The 21356-nt window shown below is 34.3% G+C and overlaps 3 protein-coding genes across 4 annotated transcripts; 2 read left to right on the top strand and 1 right to left on the bottom strand.

The window, feature by feature from the left end:
* Nucleotides 1-1312: 1312 nt before the first annotated feature.
* Nucleotides 1313-6852, top strand: LOC126697170 (probable protein S-acyltransferase 14). Its single transcript, XM_050394059.1, has 7 exons — nucleotides 1313-1667; nucleotides 2381-2621; nucleotides 2711-2802; nucleotides 4935-5058; nucleotides 5147-5232; nucleotides 5310-5375; nucleotides 6333-6852. Exons 1-7 carry the CDS (start codon nucleotides 1455-1457, stop codon nucleotides 6456-6458), a joined length of 948 nt encoding a protein of 315 aa, XP_050250016.1. The 5' UTR covers nucleotides 1313-1454; the 3' UTR covers nucleotides 6459-6852.
* Nucleotides 6853-11110: 4258 nt separating this feature from the next.
* Nucleotides 11111-15101, top strand: LOC126697169 (uncharacterized). 2 transcript variants are annotated; one of them, XM_050394058.1, is made up of 7 exons: nucleotides 11111-11319; nucleotides 12466-12973; nucleotides 13087-13253; nucleotides 13334-13414; nucleotides 13545-13620; nucleotides 13727-13810; nucleotides 14630-15101. In XM_050394058.1, the coding sequence occupies exons 2-7, from the start codon at nucleotides 12511-12513 to the stop codon at nucleotides 14824-14826; spliced, it is 1068 nt and encodes a 355-aa protein (XP_050250015.1). In that variant the 5' UTR covers nucleotides 11111-11319; nucleotides 12466-12510; the 3' UTR covers nucleotides 14827-15101. The 2 variants fall into 2 exon arrangements, with proteins under 2 accessions (XP_050250015.1, XP_050250014.1); XM_050394057.1 differs by having other exon boundaries at nucleotides 12445-12973.
* Nucleotides 15102-17527: 2426 nt separating this feature from the next.
* LOC126697168 (uncharacterized) lies at nucleotides 17528-18946 on the bottom strand. The gene is made up of 2 exons (XM_050394056.1): nucleotides 18482-18946; nucleotides 17528-18375 (listed from the first exon to the last, which is right to left on the bottom strand). Exons 1-2 carry the CDS (start codon nucleotides 18539-18541, stop codon nucleotides 17746-17748), a joined length of 690 nt encoding a protein of 229 aa, XP_050250013.1. The 5' UTR covers nucleotides 18542-18946; the 3' UTR covers nucleotides 17528-17745.
* Nucleotides 18947-21356: the final 2410 nt, after the last annotated feature.

Genomic DNA, 21356 nt, shown 5'->3' with positions numbered 1-21356 from the left:
AGTATAGACAAAAGAGGATGAAAAGCAAAAGCTCGTTAAAAAAACTGCAAAAAGAAGAAGTTAAGGCCCATTTATCAAAACATTTGCCTAACCCAATTAAAATTTTACATTAAAAACTTGGCCTAGATTCTTATTAGTGTGATTTTGGGAGGCGCGATTTACGCGTTCTCAGGGGGCTGCGATTTTTTAGTGGGTCCATGGACACTGTTTATGAGACTCGCAATTTGGAAAATATGCAAATTTAACTTTACAACTAAGTCTCACGATACTATTTACACATTTAAAAATTATTTTGTTACAATATTTTCAGTTTTCAATAATAAGTGGTATCCAAATAGACTCTTAATGTCTTCTATAATAGGTAGAATTCCATCATCAAAAACATAGTGGACTTTGTCGGTTCTAGATCTAATTAAAGTAAACCCCAAAAAGTTTAGGACTTAAATTGATAAGGGCTACAAAGAAACGAGCTTTATCGAGTATTAAATTATCAAACTCAATTCAACAATAAATGTTAAATGTTTAAGTTTGGCTGAGCTTGAGCTTGAACCAAGCCTAAAAATAATGTTTGAGTTTAAACTCGATTTGGCTTGACTTGATTCTTTAATTTAGCCAAGCTTGAGCTTAATATTAAGATTTTGAAATCAAGATCCAATATAAGTACATTATCAAGCTCCTCCACAAAAAAAAAAAAAGTACATTATCAAGCTCGTACTAAGTATATTATCAATCATATTTGGTTTGGACCAATAGTCCCAACACCTAATTAATTAAAAGTTTAGTAAGATTTGAATTAGTGTGTGTTTGGAACTAGCTTATAGTTTTTTTTGTTTTTAAGCTTTTATATACAGCAAAAAGTTAAAATTTCCTTCCAAACAAACACTAGATTGTTCAAGCCCATGTCAAACTTATTACAAAACATATAAACCAACTTAAGCTTCTTCTTTTTTTTAGTCTTATTGTTCATGAACTTGTTCATTAACAACATTTGTTGCCTAGCCTAAAATTAAAGTTTAAGTTTAGCTTGTTTATAAACAAACAAACATGAATGAACTAACTCGAGCTATTTAGGATAACTTGTACCCTTTTATGATTCCTTTTATAAACTTATTAGAGAATTGTTGAATAAGAGATTTTTATAATCTCATTTGTATCAAAAACCAATACGTGTATCTGAGAAATAGACCTTTTGGCCTAAAAATGACGATGACAAAATATGAGATTGATGGGATATGATATATTTTGTATCTATCTATCTATTATTATTATTATTATTATTATTATTATTATTAAATAAATCAAAAAGCAAGACCAAAACCAAAACCTCTTAACCTCTCAGCTCACAGATACATATAATATTTCCGATTCTAGTCACCAAATTCCCCAATCATTATTCTCTTACTTTTTTGTTTTTTGCAACCAAAAAGAACTAGAGAAGAAGAAGAAAAAGTGATATGCATAGGTCTGGTGCAGCAATGGCGTGGAACGTGTTCAAGTTCTGTACGGCTTTGCGTGGACTCGGGTCAATCATGATCTTGATGGTTCTCGCCATTGTGGGTCTCTCTTATTACACTATCGTCATAGCCAATTACGGCCCTGCTCTCTTCCACGGTGCTCTTCTCGATTCCCTCTTCGCTCTCGCTGTTTTGCTCTTATTCCATTCCTTGGTACTTTCCCATTTCCTATTCTTCAATCTTTGTGTTTTTTTTTTCTTCTTAAATTTCAATTAGCTATGTACTAAGACAAACCCTTTTGTTTTTTTAATCATTATTTTGTTAGATGTTATGAATTGAGCTTGTTTGGTCAACGAGAAAATCAAAGAAAAGAAAATTTGTAGAAACTAAGTAAGTGGGGCTAGGTTAATCGGAAAAGGTATAAAGAAAAAAGGGTTGCATCAATTAATGGAGAGTTCACCTTTGCAGCAAAGAGAAAACTGGGTTTTTGAGGTTATATGTATACTTTATTTTATTACTAGAAGTTCTTTTATGAATTTGAATTAAATGTGAACTGGGTATCTTTGATAATATCGAATTGTATTCTCAAAGAAAAGAAAATTTGTAGAAACTATGTAAGTGGGGTTAGGTTAATTGGAAAAGGTATAATAAAAAAAGGGTTGTGTGCTAATGCTATGCAACCAATTGTTTATTGGGAAGCAATTGTATGTTGTGAGGTTTAGTTATCAAAGGTGGGAAAAAGGTGTAAAGTTGTGAGGGTTTAGAAGGAAAAAAGGAAAAAAAGGGAAGGGTGAAGGTACTAATTTTTTTCATTTCCATTCATTTCAAACATAAGAATAGAGTGTTTTTTATGATCAATGATGACTGGTTGTGGTGCAAAATAATATATTATACTAAGTTTCTATTAAGTTGATTTGGTTATGTAGTTGGTGATGCTATTATGGAGCTACTTTTCTGTTGTTCTAACGGAACCGGGTGGCGTTCCACCAAACTGGACACCTGATATGGACGAAGAGAAAGGAGACATGGATCCATTGGTGGCTTCAGACTACAATGGACCAGGTTTAGGCACAAACCCGTCAACTATAGACCCAGCAAATCCGAGAATACGGTTTTGTCGAAAGTGCAACCAATTTAAACCACCGCGTTGCCATCACTGTTCTGTTTGTGAGTTCTTTGCATGACATTCTGTCTGCAAAACTTTCATCATGTTGTTGTATGCGATGTAAAAAAGATTAATATCTGCCTTTTTTTAGGTGGGAGGTGTATTTTGAAAATGGACCATCATTGTGTTTGGGTCGTCAATTGTGTTGGGGCGTTGAACTACAAGTACTTCTGTCTTTTCCTGGTATGTTGATTCTAGTTCATTGGCTTTCCAGTTTTTTTGGATGGAAACATATTCATGCACTAACTTGAGTGGATTGTTGCCAAGTAATGGGTATTGGAGTTAAGATGGATGATTTCCAATTGGATTGTCTTCTCTTTATTTGTTGATGGTCATCATTTTCATGATATAGTTATTGTCAATTTCTATGTTTGTTTAACATGCATCATGTCTACAAGTTCAGGATGTTGCAATGGAGTATAGAAAAAAATGAAACATTGTAGGACAATTATAAATAAAATGTAATGTAATGAAAGATTGTTTGGCGTGGTTAATTTGGTGGGAGCATAATAATCATACTTTTGAAGATATTGTGAGATCAGTAGATCTTTTGAAGCCTATACTAGTTGGGACCTTATTTCAGTTAGGTAGAATTTGGGGCTTTACACATTGTATTTCCATTTCTGAATTTCTTCTTTCTGTTCATATCTCTTCTTGAGGTACTTGTATTCATTTTAAGTTCAGTGTTCACCATTGTGAACATGATGTCTTTTTTATGAAATAAATCTTTGATTACCTATCAAAAAAAACCTCACAGATATACTGCTTCAGCAGTTTATCGGTACACAAACTTTGGTATACACTCACCCAGATATGTTTTTGCATTTAAGAGGTTTGCATGGCAATTGACCCCATATTTCATTTCATACATAGAAAAACATCTAAATTAAAGTGAGAGACAGATGTTAGAAAAGAAATTTCAGTAAGAATGATCTGTTGGAAGTATGCTTGTTAAGATTATGCATTAATCTAAAGCATTCTGTCTAAACAATTTTCATTTTTAATTGTTTATATGTGAATCTCAGTGCCTTCGGATTGGATCTTCTATATAGGCATTTGTAATTAAAGAAAGAGTGCTTTATAATGTTATCAACGGTATACTCATCAAAAAGAGTTATTGTATAAATTGTAATTGTATGCCTTCCCTTTCCCAACATAGTCTAATAACATAAAGGGTTTCAGTCACAGTTTTGCTGCAAGATGTTAGAGAGGGAAGGGCTATGGTCAAAACTTATTATAAAAAAAAAAAGGTCTTGGTAGGGTCAAAACTTACAAGAAAAAAAGGGGGAAAAAAAAAGAAGTGTTTTTCCTTTCAGTTTTGTCAATTAAAATAAAGTTCCAGTTTGATCTTCTTGAATACTTCTTCTGCAAGATATTACACACACTGTATGCTCATGGTATTAGATAAAACACTTGCCATTTCCTTCTTTTTATTCTCTATGGTATCTGTGTATGTATGCCTACAAATTACAATAAACATTTATGATGCTTTTGATTGCCTGAATTTGTTTTAGATTGCCAAGGTGACTGGAGACTATTTAATTGTTCCCATTGTTTATATGCTTTATGCAGATCTTATCTTCTCCCCCAGGAGAAGCACAAGCACATCTAGACACCTTTATTCTCTTCTTCTTTTTTTAAGTAGTTTTAGAATCTAATTCCCAGCAGGAGGGTCCTTCTTTCATTTCGCATTTGTCCTCGGACAAATCAAGTCAAGAGGAATCAAAATGTAAATAACTAGTACCGATTGATGGGGAGATACATATGTAGGTTGGTACAATCTGGGCTATTGCCATATTCAGGATTGAAAGAGATACTGTACTGGTCTGGCTTTTTTTCTATTGTTCCTGGTCTATCGAATAAAGTAGCAATTTTTTTTCTTGGGGTCACATAACATTTTTTTTATAGGCAATTTACTTTTCATAGTTACCCCGACAGAGTACTTTTCATATTTGACCTACCCCTTCTTCCAGCTCTGATTTTTTGTAACCTATATGACTAATTGGGTGCAATCTATCTATTTTGTCTTGTGCTTTTCTGCTAATGGTGTAATGGAAGTTTCTTAAGGTACATTGAATTGTGTGTCAATTGAAAACTTTGTACAGCTGTTGTATTTGATAGGTTTCATATTAGATTTCATGTAACTCTTATGCTTGAGCATAGTTTTCTATTATATGGAAATTAATTACCAATTGAACATCATGATTAAGTGGTGTATATGAAAATGTTTTAAAAATAAGTGAAGAAGAAATAAAAGAAAAGAAGAGAAAAGTAACGACAGTCTGACTGAGTGGTCTTGTCTAATCTTGATGCAGTTTTACACATTTCTTGAGACAACTCTTGTCACTTTGTCATTGTTGCGGTATTTTGTTGGATTTTTCACTGATGGTGAGATAATTGGAGCACCAGGCACTCTTGCAGCGACTTTTATCACATTCAGTAAGTTCTTCAATCCTATAATCTTTTTGTCTAATCTGTCATACATATCCTTAAAGTACTTGTAATCACTAATGTTTTATCTTTTCAGTTTTGAATTTATCGTTTGCACTGAGTGTATTGGGCTTTCTGATTATGCACGTATCATTGATGTCGTCAAATACCACCACAATTGAGGTAATGCCTTTATCAATGGATTCATACTCTTAAATGATTGACACAAAGTTCTTGATCACTGAAATTCCTGTTTTTAGGCATATGAGAAGAAAACCAATCCTAGATGGCGTTTTGACCTTGGATGGAAGAAAAATTTTGAACAGGTTACCTCCTCTCTGTCTGTCTGTCTGTTTGTGTGTGTCAATGTGTCTGCGAGTGTGGTTTACAAATATCATGGATATGTTGCCATTTCCGTTTCATCTGTTTTGCCTGATGCATTGCCTTGGCCTAAACAAAATAACTTATGGTCCTACTATTACAAACAATATAGTACTTTATGGACCATAGAACAGAAAGAACCTCATTTAGTTCTTGATTTTAGACTTCCACATGTTAAATTACATCTTAATGAAACACTCAGTATTTTCATTATAAATTTACTCTAATAACTTCTGTTTTCAGCATGTTTGAGTTTATCCAATGTTTGAATGCAAGACCTTGTACCTGAAATTTGGTTTTATACTTCCAATTGTTTGTGGACATGTCCATGCTGTCTTTGTTCCCTGTCTTTGTATGTCCTTGTTCTTGTCTGCACTTCTCTGTACTAAACGAACTGGGTCAAACAATGAAATAACTTATGGTCCTACCATTACAAATTATCAAGCTGTAAGTCCCTATGTACCTGAGGCTGAGAGTATGATAGACTGCATTACTATATTGGTGGCTGACAATTAATTCAAAAGTAGCAGACTGAGTATGGTTAGAACACCCTTGCCAGTAATGACTTGGAATTGCTAAATCATCACCAGTTCAAGGTAAGGGTATGGATGACTCTAAATAAAAATGCTTTGTCATGGTGCAAGAATCACAATGATCTTCCTGCACTACATGTGAGTTCAGAGTCCACCATCCTTTCTTTGGTATATGTCACGCCACTAAGAGCTCAATAATTTAAAACTGAACTACTTTTGCAATTGCAATCTTCATGTTTGCATTCCCAAAACCAATTTCTTCTTTTCACAAATTCTTTTGCCAAGTCCCTTAAAAAATCCTAATACAGATTGTTTGTGGAAAATTAATATATTCTTGAGTTACGTGGGAAACTAATATATTCTGTTCAGGTTTTTGGGATGGATAGGAAGTACTGGTTAATCCCTGCATATTCAGAAGAGGATCTAAGACGGATGCCAGCACTTCAGGGTCTTGAATATCCAACAAAGCCTGACTTGGATGAGCAGCAGTTCTAGTGATAGATGAGAACGCCAGGAGATCAGGTTGATGTTTCTTTTACCAAATGGGGTCCCTGCAACTGAAAAGCATGGATATCATTCTTAGCCATATGGGTTGAACTTTATGCACAATGACATCCACAATGTAATCATCATCAGGGGATAAGCTTCAGCCTTGTATCCATTTTACTTGGCTCTTTTGAAGGAGTTGAATCTGTGAGCCTGGAGGTTGAATGTCTGTCGAGGTAATTTCTTATGTTCACGGTTAGTTTATACCTGTTGGAAGTGTGGAGGACTCGCAACTTCATTTTGGTGTATTGAATATGTATATGTCATCATAATCATCTTTCTGATCATTTATACGATAAATATCATACAGTCAAGCATGCAAGAAATGGTTTTAATTGTGATATGGAAAGCATTCTTGATCACTGTAAATGAAATCTGGTTTTCAATATGGACTTTTGATCAAAGACTAGCACTTTGTTTTGAAAATTTTATGAATGCGATTAAATTCTACAAGGATCTAGTGTAAAACTTCCAATTTACACCCTTCAATTAAATATTGCTGCATCAAAGTGTTTCAAATAGAATGACAAGTACCACCGCACACCCTTGGTGCGATGGTCACTCCCCAAATATAAATGCTTATGAGGTGTGGGAAGCAAGGGTCAGGGTTTAAGTCTCTAGAAAGGAGTTTCACACACATACACTTAGATTTAACTAGAGTAGAATTTATATCTTGTATTAAAAAAAAAATGACAAGTAATAGCCCACATTAACACAATACTAATAGAAAGTGGTTTTGCTCTACTCTTAGGTATGGTGCTTTTTGTACATTAATGATTTCCTCAAAGTCCTTATTGCCCAGCTTGGCAATCTAAGTTGGTGTTCTAAATAAACCTCAACCTGCTAAAGCGGTTTTTATTGGTTCTAGTTTATGTTTCTTAGCCAACATTTTGGGGTCGCTCTCAAAAGATTTATTGTAATATGTGCGGGATGGAGACTACACTTCCAAAGACAACACTTGAATTGCTGGGAATTGAGTACACAATTATTGAAGGTTTAAAAGAAAATTCATCACATATCAAAAAAAAAAAAAAAAAATCATCAAAAAAGAAGAGTTTAAAAAAAAAAATGGAAGAAAAAAGAGCAGTGGAGGCGTTGGAATTGGGAGAGGGATTTATGGTAGAGTCGAAGATGGCCTTTTCCGACAATGAGCTTAATGGCTGCTTCTTGCTCTTATTTTTCTTCTTGCATTGCTACCTTTTTTTTTTTCTTTTTTCTTTTTTACTTCTTTTTTGTTTAAACATTAAATTTTATAATTACTATATACTACTGGTTAATATGTTTGTTTTTTTAGAGAGTTTCAATCTATAGTATTCGCTCTTGATAATAGTTCTTTATCATCAGACCAAGACATCAATCAGTTTTTAGTTAATCTCTATATATTAAGGGGATTCAAAAAGTTAGTTATGATTTCAAAAAATGTCAAAAATATCTCTAATCTAACTAGATAATCCCTATTCTTAAAAAAAAAAAAAAAAGGGGGTTTAAATTGTAATTCAACAAAATTCAAAAACAAAAAAAAAAAACCTTCTAGAGAAACTTTTTTTCTAAAAATTAGCACACTCTCTATTTAAATATATATTGCGTTTGATATATTTTTTCCTAAGAACTAGCGCACGCTAAACCCAGCAATTTACTCCATTTCAAATCTTAAATTTTAGTTTCTTAAAAATTTCTTTCTATGTAACCTCACTAACAATAGATAAATTTAAACTGAAAAAATTACATTAAACTCAAAAATAAAAAAGAGTTTTATAACACATGCGGAGCGGGTGTGATGAGGCTAGTATGTTTTAAAGTACTATCACATTGTGTCTAAGTGTGATTCTATCTATTTGAAAAAATTTTATGTGATAATATTTTATTAGAGGGCATAAATAGAAGGTTTCACAATTCACACAATCCTTTATAGAATTTAACCTCTTTTTGAAGTTGTGAAAATTCATATGTAAGGTATTATACCGAAGATGTAACTCAACCATAAATTGGATTTCAAATTTAAACTGAATTGGAAAATTTTATCCTTTGTTTTCATCTTTAATCTTTTTTTTAAATTGTTTAATCCATTAGAAGAAAATTTGTATGTAAAGGTATTGCCGAAGATGTAACTCAACCATAAGTTGGACTTATCATCCAAAAAAAAACCATAAGTTGGACTTGAAATTTTAAACTGAATTGGAAAATTTTGTCATTTGTTTCCATCTTTTTTTTTTAATGATTAATCCATTAGAAGAAAGTTAGGCCTGTATGGTATCTTATTGGAGCCAACATTTTCCCCATCTGCTGAAAAGTCCCAACAGTTATAAAATAAAGGAATTTTTTTTTTTTTTGAGAAGATAAAATAGGGTCAGAAGAAAACAATATATATATATAGACTCTTTACAAATTGTAATAAAACAATCCCACATGTATAAAATTATAAATCGTTAGGATGTCTATTGAGTTTAAGAGACAATACTGCATTACCGAGCACAATAATAAGTGGATGGTGATATATATCACCCATGTTGAGTTTTAAGGACAAGCACAAGACTGCGTTAATGAGCACAATAATAATCTTTTTTTTTTTTTTGAGAATCACGCACAATAATAATCTGAAAAGTAGCGGATGATATATATCACCCACGTAAACTTTACATTTCTCAAGTAAACTTTACATTGCTATGATTATTAACTCTAGATTTTAGAATAATTTCAACTCTAGAAAAGGACCTGTGGGGGAGTGGAACAGTCACCTCTTGGGCCTAAAGCCTAAGAAGCAATTAGGTCACGGGAAAGAATTGGGTTTGGCCTATGTTTTGGATGCAAGGCTCAATGAGTAATAAACCATGAAATGAGGAAAATTGGATCATCCCAAGTATTACGAAAAAGATGAGTGACACAAGAAATTAGTTCCCGTGGAAAAGGTAAAGTGTCAACTTACCCGAGGTATGGTGCACGGGTAATCCACATGTGATTTTCAGGAGACTCTTGAAATCACGGGAAAGTTCTGAAACATGCAAGAAGGTTGAAGATCTTTACCTCCGCATTAATGATGGGGCTCTTACCTCATCTCTGTCGCATTAAATACAAGTGAGACAGCCTGAACAGTGCAAACAACCCCCAAAAGTCAAAGTTCTAAGATAAGGGAGGGAAGGAATCCAATAAAGTTGAGAAAAATATCCCTGAGGCTCTAGTAGGCAACAAGACAGCTGTAGTGATAAGAGTAAGGATTGAAGTTATAAAAGGGTGAAAAGAGGCAAAAGAAGGGGGATCTGAAAAAAGAGGAGGAAAAAGGAACAGAAAGAAGAAAAATCAATATAAGAGAGAGAGAGAGAGTAAAAGTAACACCACAGGAACGTGAGAGTTATCTATTGTAATATCTAGGTTGAAATTGTAATATTTGAGTTGAGAGAAATCAATTATTTGAGTTTCCCATTGTGGAGTGCTTTTCCTTTGTGTTTACTTATTTGTTTGTTGTTTGAATAATTTGAGTGTGAATCCGTGAAGGACTCCACGGGGGACAGTTTTTGCATCCCCACAAGACCAAAAAAGTTCTAGATAAACCAACCCCCTCCCTAAAAAAAAAAAAATACAAAGCCCACACATGGTCACTCTCCTATAATCCTATCTCATTAAATTGTTCATGCTTAGTGGGAACTAGTATCTATTCGTTAAAATTCAAATGATGTTGCATTAGATATAATTTTAAATTTGATTATAAAAAAATATATACTTTTAAATTTATAATATTTATTGTTTTTTTTTTTGCTATAAAATGAAATCATTTCAAATGGAAAGTAACTTGTTATATTGAGTTCATAACTATCTAAAAACTTTTGTTAGACATGTATTCATGAAATTTTTATTTATAAAATTACTTCCAAAATAAGGCGGTGTGTTGATTAAAAATTTTAAATACATTGCTTTGCCAAGAATCCTTCCAACCAAGTGAAATAGTCAGTTCTTATTTATTAAGAATTGTAACTATGAAAAAAAGAAAGAACAAAAACAATAAAATCTTGACACTATTAAAGCTGGCCACTATAATTTTTTTTGAAAGCTCAGCTCATCTAGATTTTTAACCAGTCTCCTTAAATTTTGACTTAACCAATAGTCAAAAAAGATTTCTCTTCAATAGTTTAGAGAGAAACCTTTAAAACTCTTCCTATATATTTTTATTGAATGTGAATTTTGAAGTTCTAATCGTTAGATTGCATGATTTTATTATATTCTCTATACTTGCAAAATTTCAAGAAAATAAAAAATCATACTTATTTTATCAATCAAATGTTTAAATTTTAAGTTTTCTGTAATCTAAAAAATAAATTTATTGATCAAATAGAAAATAATATCCTATTTATTTTACGTGCATATTAAAAACATGAAATTCAACAACAACCAAAAAAAAAAAAAAATTCATTGAGAATTGAAGAAATAATCAACTGTCTCACGTTGCCAACATGAAATAAGCTTCTCTTTTCTTTTTTTTTCTTTTTTCTTTTTTGTTTCTTATTTTTACTTTTTGTGATAAGCGGAATAAATTTTTTTGGCTGATTCCCAAACGCAGCCTTATTACCCGCCAAATAGTATCGCGATATTTCTGGCCCATATACTAGAGACTTCTACTCTCTCTCTCTCTCTCTCTCTTTCTGTGTGTTAAGATTAAGAGTCGGTGATTACACGCTCTGATCTTAAGCACCTCAATTATTGTACAATCCACCATCAAAAAAACAAAAAAAAATTTATTGTACAATCCCTCTAAACTGCAAAAACCCTTTTCGTCATTTCGTGAGCCATTAGTAGGGTTTCGATTTCCTTTCAATCCCAGGTACTATCTCTAGCTCTCCGATGCAAATAGGCTTCATATTTTATTTGGGAAAAAAAAAATACATAAATTCTCATCTCTTACATAATTGTGTAATTTCGTGTGCGTGCCGATTTTTGTCTCTGAAATCAGTGTAAACAACTTGATCAGATCAGAGGGTATATTATGTTGCAAATTATCGAATAGTTCTGTTTAGAATCTTTTAATTTCAAGGCTTAGGGTTCGTGTTTGTTTTTTTTTTTTTTGGGTAATTTTATGCTTTTGTATATGAAAGTGCCCTAATTATAAGGTGGGTATGTTTCATTTTTCTAATATGTGTCATAGTTTTTGTTTAATGTTCATTTTGGTTTATGGGAAAATTGTAAAAATTGGAATTTCGGAATCGTTCTTATATTAGTATGAAAAATTTATGCACAAAACATGTTCTTTTGCTATGCCATGGTTTCCATATATTTGAGAGAGAGTTTCTGTTTTTGTTACTAGTAAAAGTTCTGTCTGATACGGGTGATAAATTAATTTTCCATCCATTTTAGACTTTTTAGTGTAGATTCTGTGCTTGAGTTCGCCTTCCTTCTTTTATCTCCGGTTAAATGTGTAGATGAATTATTTTCGACCCATTTAAGTGTAGATTCTGTGCTCGCATTTACCTAGTATCGACTGTAACATTGATCACCATGGTGTTACAGTGGAACTTAGGAATTTTATATGTTTGATGAATTATATGTTGTTTGTATTTTCTTCTGTGTTTCGTTCTCTTGGTTTGCATGTGTTGTGGGGGTCCATCCTTGGGATCTTGGTGGGTGAAGATCGTTGTCTGCTGTAATTCCAAAAGTTATACTTACATCCTGCTCATAATTTATAAATTAAGAAACTAGTTCTTGGCGAAACTGTGAGAGTCTACCAGGGCTGGGGTTGCATTTGTGGAGCTTTTAGCTTATCACTAAATATTTTTTAGTGGCGTGGCAGCCATTTTTATTTTTTTGCTGTTTGAATCTTTAGTTGCAGTCTAATGTTGTCATAGATGATTAGTTTGGTGATAATTTCCACACAAGTATTGTGTTGCTTTTGTTTTTTATAATGTTCGTTTAATTGGTTCTGAGGCGGTGATGCTGAATCTCATGGTTGCAGAGCATATATTTTTCTTGGCAGAGTAAGGCTTAAGTTTTTCGGTGGGGGGTTTTTAGCGCCTAGAAAATGCAGGGAGGCAGAGGTGGCAGGGATCCTTTCTCTAATTTTGGTGACCCTTTTGCTGGTTTGGGGGGCTTCGGTGGCTTTGGAGATCACAGGAGTTTACTTTCTAACTTTTTTGGAGGGAGGAACCCATTTGATGACCCTTTCTTCACACGCCCATTAGGAGGCATGTTTGATTCAAATCCAGGCTTCTTTGGTTCAAGTGGAAGTCCTTTTATGAACATGCATCCATCTGGATTTCTTGAGCATCACGGTTCAAGTGGAAGTCCTTTTATGAACATGCATCCACCTGAATTTCTTGAGCATCAGGCACCAGAGCCGAAAAGAACAAAGGGCCCGATTATTGAGGAATTGAACTCTGACGATGAAAAAGAAGATGTGAATAAAGAGACTAAAGAAAATCCTAGGAAGCATGGTAGATCAAGGAGTGAATGCTATGTTGAAGATCCTGATGATGAAATTGAAGGTAAAGTGCATCAACTAACTGGTTGTATGTTATGTTTTGATTGTTATTGTTGGGGTCAACCTTTAAAAGTGCTATCATTTTTGCTTTCTGCCCCCTCTCTCCCTCTAATGCAGAGAAAAAGAGCAAACATTTGCTGTATAGAAATGCCGACAACAGGCTGAATCATAATCAATCACAACCTCAAGCTCGTAACTTCACTTTTGAGAGCTCCACTGTTACTTATGGCGGTGCCGATGGACCATATTATACCTCGTCCAGGACTAGAAAGACAAGTGATGGAGTAAGTGATTTTTTTGGTTGATAACAGGTTCAATTTTTTGGGTTAATGCTATTTTCTAAGTAGTCCTTGTTGTGGAGCAGGTGACAGTTGAAGAGGCCAAAGAAGCCGATATTGCTGCAAGGCAAGCATCACACAGGATATCTAGGGGACTTCACAATAAGGTCTTTATTGGTTGAGCAACTTTTTAATGGCCATTTTTGTTGTGTGATATATAGTTTAATCAGTCATGTTCCTGTTCCAATAACATGAGGGATGGTAATATTATACTTATGCTGAGACCACACTTTGCAGGGGCATTCTGTTATGAGGAAGCTTAATTCAGATGGTAAGGTCGACACGTCGCAGATCTTACACAATCTGAATGAAGGTATGTAGATGTAGCATACTTTGGGGTGTGTGTACTAAGATGTGCTCAATATCTGTTAGCACGTATAGGAGGAATAACCAAAAGCTTTGGATTGGCAAATATTCAGATGAGCTTGTGGGATTCGAAGATGCCTGGAAGGGAAATGCTCAAAAACATATGCCTGGCTGGTCTGAGGATCTTATTGGTTATGGTAATATTTCATTGGCTTTGGATGCAATTGATGAATCGTCCTTTGAGTCATGTTTTTCAATCAATTGACTGCAAAAAAGTCCATATTGTTTTTAATCCTGACCTGCCTGGAATGTTGGAAATTGCTTGAACTCGCTGCATATTGTCATGCTAATTATTTGCCTTTCAACTGGTCTAAGAAGTGGTTGTAGATGGTTTAATTAATCTGTAACTACTTTAGATGTTGGTGTAAATAGAAATGGGGATGGCAACTAGGCATTTTAAGTCTTGTGGCATAATGAGTAACCAGTATGCTGCCATTAGTATGTTTGTAGTGTGTAAGTGCACATACGTACACATATCAAATGTCTTGTGGATTAGTAGGGATGGGCTTATATTTCCTTTGCAGTATAAATGGCTTTTTGGGAAATTCTGCTGGATAGGTTTTAGCACATTAGTTGATTTTCATGAAGTATTTCTTATAATTATGCCAAAGTATTTCGTCAGGAATTTGAAGCATATGGAATTCAGTATGAACTTATTTCACCCTTTTTTTAGACGTAGATATTGACAATTGTGCTTTCTTGTGATGTTTGATGTTTGACTTGACATTGTACTGGCCCATAAGTTTTGCCGCATAACAACATAGTTATGGTCTAGAATAAATAGCATCTCTTTCTCTTATGAATAAGGGTGGATAACTGGTTCAAATGTTCAATGTTGTATGAGCATGCAAATTGTATTTCCATGATTTTTCTAAGTGATAGTTACATTCATTGTCTTTCTGTTTTCTAGGGGATGTAAGATTGCTTAATCTTTTTTTTTTTTTGGGGTATTGTAGGAGGTAGCAGCAGTGGACATGGGCAGGCCGGTAGGGGAGGTTGGGCACTGCCTTCAACAGAGCATGCACAGCACTCGGGAAGAGTGATACCAGATGGTAGGGACAGGGGAGGATCTTCTCACTCAGAGGTCTCAGGGAGGAAGAAATCTGATGTTAAAGACAAAAGTGGTTATTCTAGGGGGAAAGCTAGAAATTGAGACGGGGACAAAAGCTCAATGTGTTGTAATACACACGTCCATGAAACCCCCTTCTTGCCTTCTCTTTTCCAGAGGGTACTAGCTCATGTTGCCATACCGAATGGATCAGACGTAGCAAGGTTATTGAAGTTTTTAGATAGATAATGATAATACTGATGATTTTTCGTTGGAGTTAAATGTACTGGATATGTTTTACAAGTGGGATCTGAAATGATTGTTGGTTAACCTTCAGAGGTCTCTTTCATTGAATGCTAATATATTGGGTGATTACTACATCTACGTGGTATACTTTGTTGATGTTTTACAACATGAGAATGTGTAAAGTAAAAAATGAAACATGTATGGCCTTTCAATGATCATGAATTTTAATGAATATGGTCTAAGTCCTGTGACCTGTCCAATTTTCCTATGGAAGAGAATGTAGGTTGAATGCTGAATATATCTATTCTTCCCAACATCTGATATTTCTTGGATTTCGCTGTCCTTTAAAACCAAACATTTGCTTTTTAAAAGAAAGTCAAATGGGCATGTATTTTACAGTAGAAAGCAAGTTATGTCTTTGCTTAACGTATAGCTGAATTGTTTAAGATGTTTAGAATTGAAAGAAAAGAGGGAAGGAGATTGGAATATATTAAAAATGTGATTAGTATGTTAGAAAAGTGAGATGATAACAAAGGGTGGTGAGTGTGGAAAATGGATTGTTTTTTATTTAGGTTTATAATTCACTTATTTTTTAAAACGTTATTGAGAGAAAATGTTTTACGTAGATAATTATGAGTCTTGCTTGAGAAAACTTGAGTTTCAAGCATTATGGACTGTTTGATTTTTTAGTTGCAGTCTCATGCTGTCATAGATTTGGGCTCTGACTCATAATACAGCTTGATTTCATTTAAGAGGTTTTGAGATGTTTAGTAAAGGGCATTCTTCCTAGGCAGATGATGAGGGAGGGCGAGTTCTTACTGAGGTGCTTTTCTTTGTTTGAACTGCTGCATGTTGATAATTCTGTTGTTACAAAAAGTTGGGGGGAGAGAGAAGGGGGGGGGGGGGTGTTTGAACCTTGGTTCTCGTTATAAAGGAGATATGGCAATGTTGATGAGCTACAAGGCTCTTTATTAAATGGCCCCTTCATGCACTTCGTTTTGCCCTCACTTTTTCCTTATCCACTGCCCCAACACACACACACGTATACTATTATACTGTAGAGTATTCTAGAATCATAGCTTCATGAGTTAATTCTAGAAGGCTAAGGGGTAAATAACGAGTCTATTTAGATACTGTTTATTACTGAAAATTGAAAACACTATAATAAAATAATTTTTAAATATATGAATAGTACTGTGGGACCCATTTTTAACTTAACATTTGCGTTTTTCTGTATTTGTAGGTCCCGTGAACAGTGCACGGGACCCATAGAAAAAAGGCCAAACACTCCAACTTTCATTTTTTAGTGCAATCCAAACTCAATCTACACCCTAAAGTTTAGGAGTTTTTAGATTTACATTCTGAAACTTCAAAATTTGGAGTTTACCCCTTGAAATTATATTCCATTTGAATCGGCAACCTCTTCAACCATATTTTTCTTTAAGTGCTACATAAATTTGCCACACATGTTTAATTTATCCAATAAAATGGTGTCACACCATTTTCATAATGCCACGTCTTTCTTATCAAGTACAACATTCCTTTTCCTGTGTCTTTGTTAGTCTTATTGTAAAGGGCATAGCATTGTCTTTTATATTTGTTTCTGTATTATAGAAGGGCTGCTATTGGGGAGCAGAAACGCCTTAAGATCAAAAGGGTGCTTTTGCAAAAGAAGGCATTTAGAAGAAAGTCGAAACAGCTGGGATTAATCTACTACTTAACAATATTTAAGTAATTTGAGATCATTAAGGGTCTGTTTAAATACTACTTATTTTATTGAAAACTGAAAACTTATTGCTGAAAACACTGTAACAAAATAATTTTCAAACTATAAATAGTGCCGTGGGACCCAACCAAAAACGCAAAACACAAAATAATTTTTAGGCAAACGCACGCTAAATATGTAAGCTCACTTGAAATTCAAAGTGCTTGACTATATTTGGTTACTTCTTCAAGACTCTGTTCTATGTAGGAAATGAGGACAAGATTGTCTTTACCATGATATTAGTTGGAGTGGGGATGAGGGGAGCTGTAGTTGCACATCAGTTGAGTGATGGGAAACTAACCATGGCCACTTTGGAAATCCTTTCTGAGATCAGCCTTCTGGAAGGATGTCGAGAGTACTTTTTACGCGGTCTTGTAAAAAATACCAAATGTTTGTTGAGGATAATGTTCTCTTGATGTAAGTTACTTTGTTTTATAGAGTTTTACTTTTACACTGATATGATTTATACAAATTGAGAGTTTGATTTTTTTTGATCTATCTTTGTACTTGAGACTTGTTAATTGGGTCTTCCTGTTTGCCTTGCAAAAGCCAGCAGTGTCTGCTGTCCAAAATTTAACAATTTGATAATTAAAAAAATGAGCACATTTGCGGTTGTAGGAACAGAAAAAATGCACTGATTCTTTTATACATTGCAATATTTATCCTTGCAAGTTTCCCTTTTTATGTGCTGGAGAAAGGGATGGAAAACTCCTGTGAATGAAGACATTGGCTTGTTTAAATGGATTTGTTATGATATATTTTCTTATTCATTCCCATGAAAAAAAATATATGCACAACTTAGCCATAGAAGACAGGAATCGGAGAAGAAATGATGGAATGAAAACTATCTTTTGGCGAGGAAACAAGGATAAAATAATCAGTTTTATGGCTAGTACTTGAATGTATCTTGATTAATTCTCATTAACTTATGTACAAATAACTTTTTAACTTGTTGAACTCGTACATACAACCTAAAAACTAAAATGAAAAAGGATAATGACAGAGAAAACCATTCATTTCACCTTTCTGATAACATGCTCTTCTCCTGATTTTTGATCCACATGCTTGATCCATTTGACAGAACCTGAACCTGAACCTGAACTTGAACCTGGATTTCCTTCATTACCACTAGCAGCAACATGTGCAATATCCAGTCCCATCCCCACTGGCAGAAACACAGAACGCACAAGACGCCGCGATCCACCATTGCCATTGCCATCAAGAACGCTTCGCCATTTGAAAGTCGAAGCAGGTCTTAAGCTGCTAGCATTCTTACACACCAAAACTGCACCACGGCTGCTCAATTTTGCCAGCCTAAGTATTCTTATAAAGTCCTTGCGCATACAATCCACAACCATGAAATCCATGCCTACTAGCTCATCCATGACTTCCTCTGCCTCTCCAACAATAATTTCTGGTGACATGCCTACCTCAACCATTCCTTCAATATACTCTAACCTTGACTGCTCATCTGTGACTATGCACACGTGTCTTCCACCCGTGTGGCCGCTCGCCACGGCTAAGCCAATACTTGTGGCCATAACACCACCTTTTGACCATGTCTCAACGATGAAGCTTGCATTCCAACCTGCAGCCATGGCTGAAACAAGCTCTGCCACGCCTGATTCTTGATAACGCTCACACTGCCAAACAAAACCCAATAATAGATTTCATTAAAAATGGAAAACAAAATGGAAAGAAAGCAATTTGCAATAGGAAAAATAAAGGTTGTTTTAGAAAGTTGCTTACTAATTTAACAGTATCAATATAGGCCTTTGATGCCGTCTCAGGGGACCAAACTAGCTTCATCTTTAGTGTTCTCTTCTTCTTGGTGGTGTAATCTTTCTTTTCTAGTTGGCTTTTTCTTGGCTGTCAAGCTAGAAAGTTATTCTATCTAAAGGAGCAAGGTCTATCTTTGACGTTTTATTTTGGGTCTTATACAAACAGTTTCTTGGACCGTTGACCCTGCAAATCCAACTTGTGGGTTGAGATTTTAAAAATGGATGAAGTGGTTTCTAAATATTGTGCTGAGCCTGCTGTGACTATTGTGCACCAATCTGAAATTGGATACCATGAAATTGCCTTTGCTGGAGTGCTCTGCTCTTGCCCTTTATTATTAGTCAATTTTGTTTTGCCGAGGTGTCAGCTGTTTTAATCAACCTTACATTACATACCAGTTTTCCCAGGTCTTTTCTCATCAGTGGCTTGTTGGCTTCCACTACCAACTCATCCATCAAATGGCATGACTCATGAGTTTGGTTTATTGGTAGGGTACCTTTAATAACTACCTCCTCTTGGGTTTGTTTTTGTTTGTCTGTCTTTCTTTTTTATTTTTTATTTTTTTAACTTTGATTTGGACATTTCTTGTTGGGATTGTTAACCATATAGCAATGCAATTTCTTTACTGCAAACAATTGAAAAACAAAAAAATAATAATTTCCATGCCTATCATCCTTGATTCTTTTCCATTATTTTGAAAACGACAGTTTATGGTGTGTTTGGATACCGCTTATTTGTTAAAAATTGAAAACTTATTCTTGAAAACACTGTAATAAAATAATTTTTAAATATGTGAATAATACTGTGGGACCCAAATTTTGTTAAAAATTTGTATTTTGATGACTTTTGTAGGCCTGTGAATAGTACCTATGGAACCCACAAAATAAACTCAAAACACAGAAAATGCGCATTCAGCGCTATCCAAATTTACACTTAACCTCTACAACATTGATGCCCACATGTATAAAAGGGACCCCTAGTGTCTAGTTTGATCTACTGAGATCTTGTTATATTAGACTTGAGCAACAAATATACATTCTTTTTCATTTATTCATTTGTCTAATTTTGGTTTAATAAGAATTGACCTCAATTCATAGGAGTTTTGTACTTAGTAATATTGTCTTCTCTCCCTTACAAGGAAAACTATAGTTTGAATTTTTTCTTCACTATTATTATAACTATTGGGTTAAAAAAACTGTCTTAATATTATTAACTTGTAAATTTAATTTCTTTGTTTTATTTATTTTCATAACCTTAGAGTAGGTAAAAACCAACTATTCTTCTCAGGAATTTCCTAAATAACTATATCTCAAGTCATGAATCATGATCAAATGAAAAAAGAGTGAAAAATTAGTTTTGCTGTGCGAGTGTCTTAAGTCAATAAAGGGGAATTAGTTGTATGATCTACGTCATCAAAGATGAATTTGGCTTATGTCTATTGAACAAATGTATTGGACGTCACATGTACATGATACGTGTAGAAAAACAAAACCATGTGTCATTCATGTATTCCCTTCAATGCACTAGAATATTCAACAAAAGATTTAGTAATAAACGATATGTACACGTTTATGTTGAAAATTAAAAAGGAAAAAAGAAAAAGAAAAAACATGTTACATTGGATTTTGGTACAAAAATCATACATACATATATATATATATATATTTATTGTACCACGTTTTACCTAACTTCTAGGAATTTATATCTTAATTTTAAGCTGCTTATATTTATTTTCTTGATCTTGAAAGCCCAAAAAAATTTAGGTAAATTTCTTTTAAAAAAGAAGAAGACAAGAATTTAAATCAAGTATTATTCCACTAGTAGTAACTCAAAATTTTGGATTTCATGAGGGGCCTAATGGAACTGCAAATAGTCCAAATCCAAAATGACACCTTTTGTTTTCGTAGTTTTGGTAGGAATTAAATTGTATATGCAATTCCTCTATTTTATTTTCAATCCTTAAACTCTATCTTTTCTATCCAAATAGGAGAGGAAAAAACCAACTATTCTTTTCACAAGTTTCTTAAATATATAACTGTAGGGGCGGGCTTTGGTCCTTATGTCTAAAGGATGAATGGATTAAGGCCCAAAGAGCCAAATACAATAAGTTTGTAGAGAGTGTGCTAAAAAGCTAAGTTTCAGAGAAATGGACAATGACCTTAATGGGCTAAAGAGGATAAGAGAGTAAGGAAAAACAGTGAATAGACAAATGTGGTACACAGAAATTCTTCCTCGGCAATGTCCGAGAAGAGTAGTTCTTGAATAAATTTCTCTTAGATTTGATTACAGTTGCTGTTCTTAATGCTATGGTGTTTTCCCTACAGATTTTCTACCCCCTCTTCCTGGAGGGTCTCTTACATTATATAACTCCTTTTAGATGATTTTGACCTTCCATTTGTTGATCATTCAGTCCACCATTTGAGTGCTTGTCCGATCAAACACCTTCCCAAACCTCTTATGAGTTGCGGCGACTAAGGCAGCACTGTTCAGAGGTTTTCTATACATAAATACAGCCAGGAGGTTTGGTGGGATGCATTAAATGTGGGGGCAGCCACCACCCCTTCAGTCATGTCAAGGCTAGCCCTCCTCCTTAAAGCTCTTTCTCTATTGTATGACCTCCTCTGGTAACATGCCACTAACGTGGCATTACTGTCCGAGCGTGTGACCTCCTCGGCACAATAACGAGCTCTTCGGCCATGGATACGACATGTGGCACAGGTATTTTATTCAAATTTTTGTGCCCCACAATATCTATATCTCAAATCATTATCAAAGGAGACGAAAAGGTTAAAAACTAGTTTTGTTGCGTGAATGTCCAAGTCAAGGAAGGGGAATTAGTAATTAG

Source organism: Quercus robur, chromosome 8, assembly GCF_932294415.1.
Source record: "Quercus robur chromosome 8, dhQueRobu3.1, whole genome shotgun sequence".
Taxonomy (NCBI): Eukaryota; Viridiplantae; Streptophyta; class Magnoliopsida; order Fagales; family Fagaceae; genus Quercus; species Quercus robur.
This window is presented reverse-complemented; position numbering and strand designations above follow the sequence as displayed.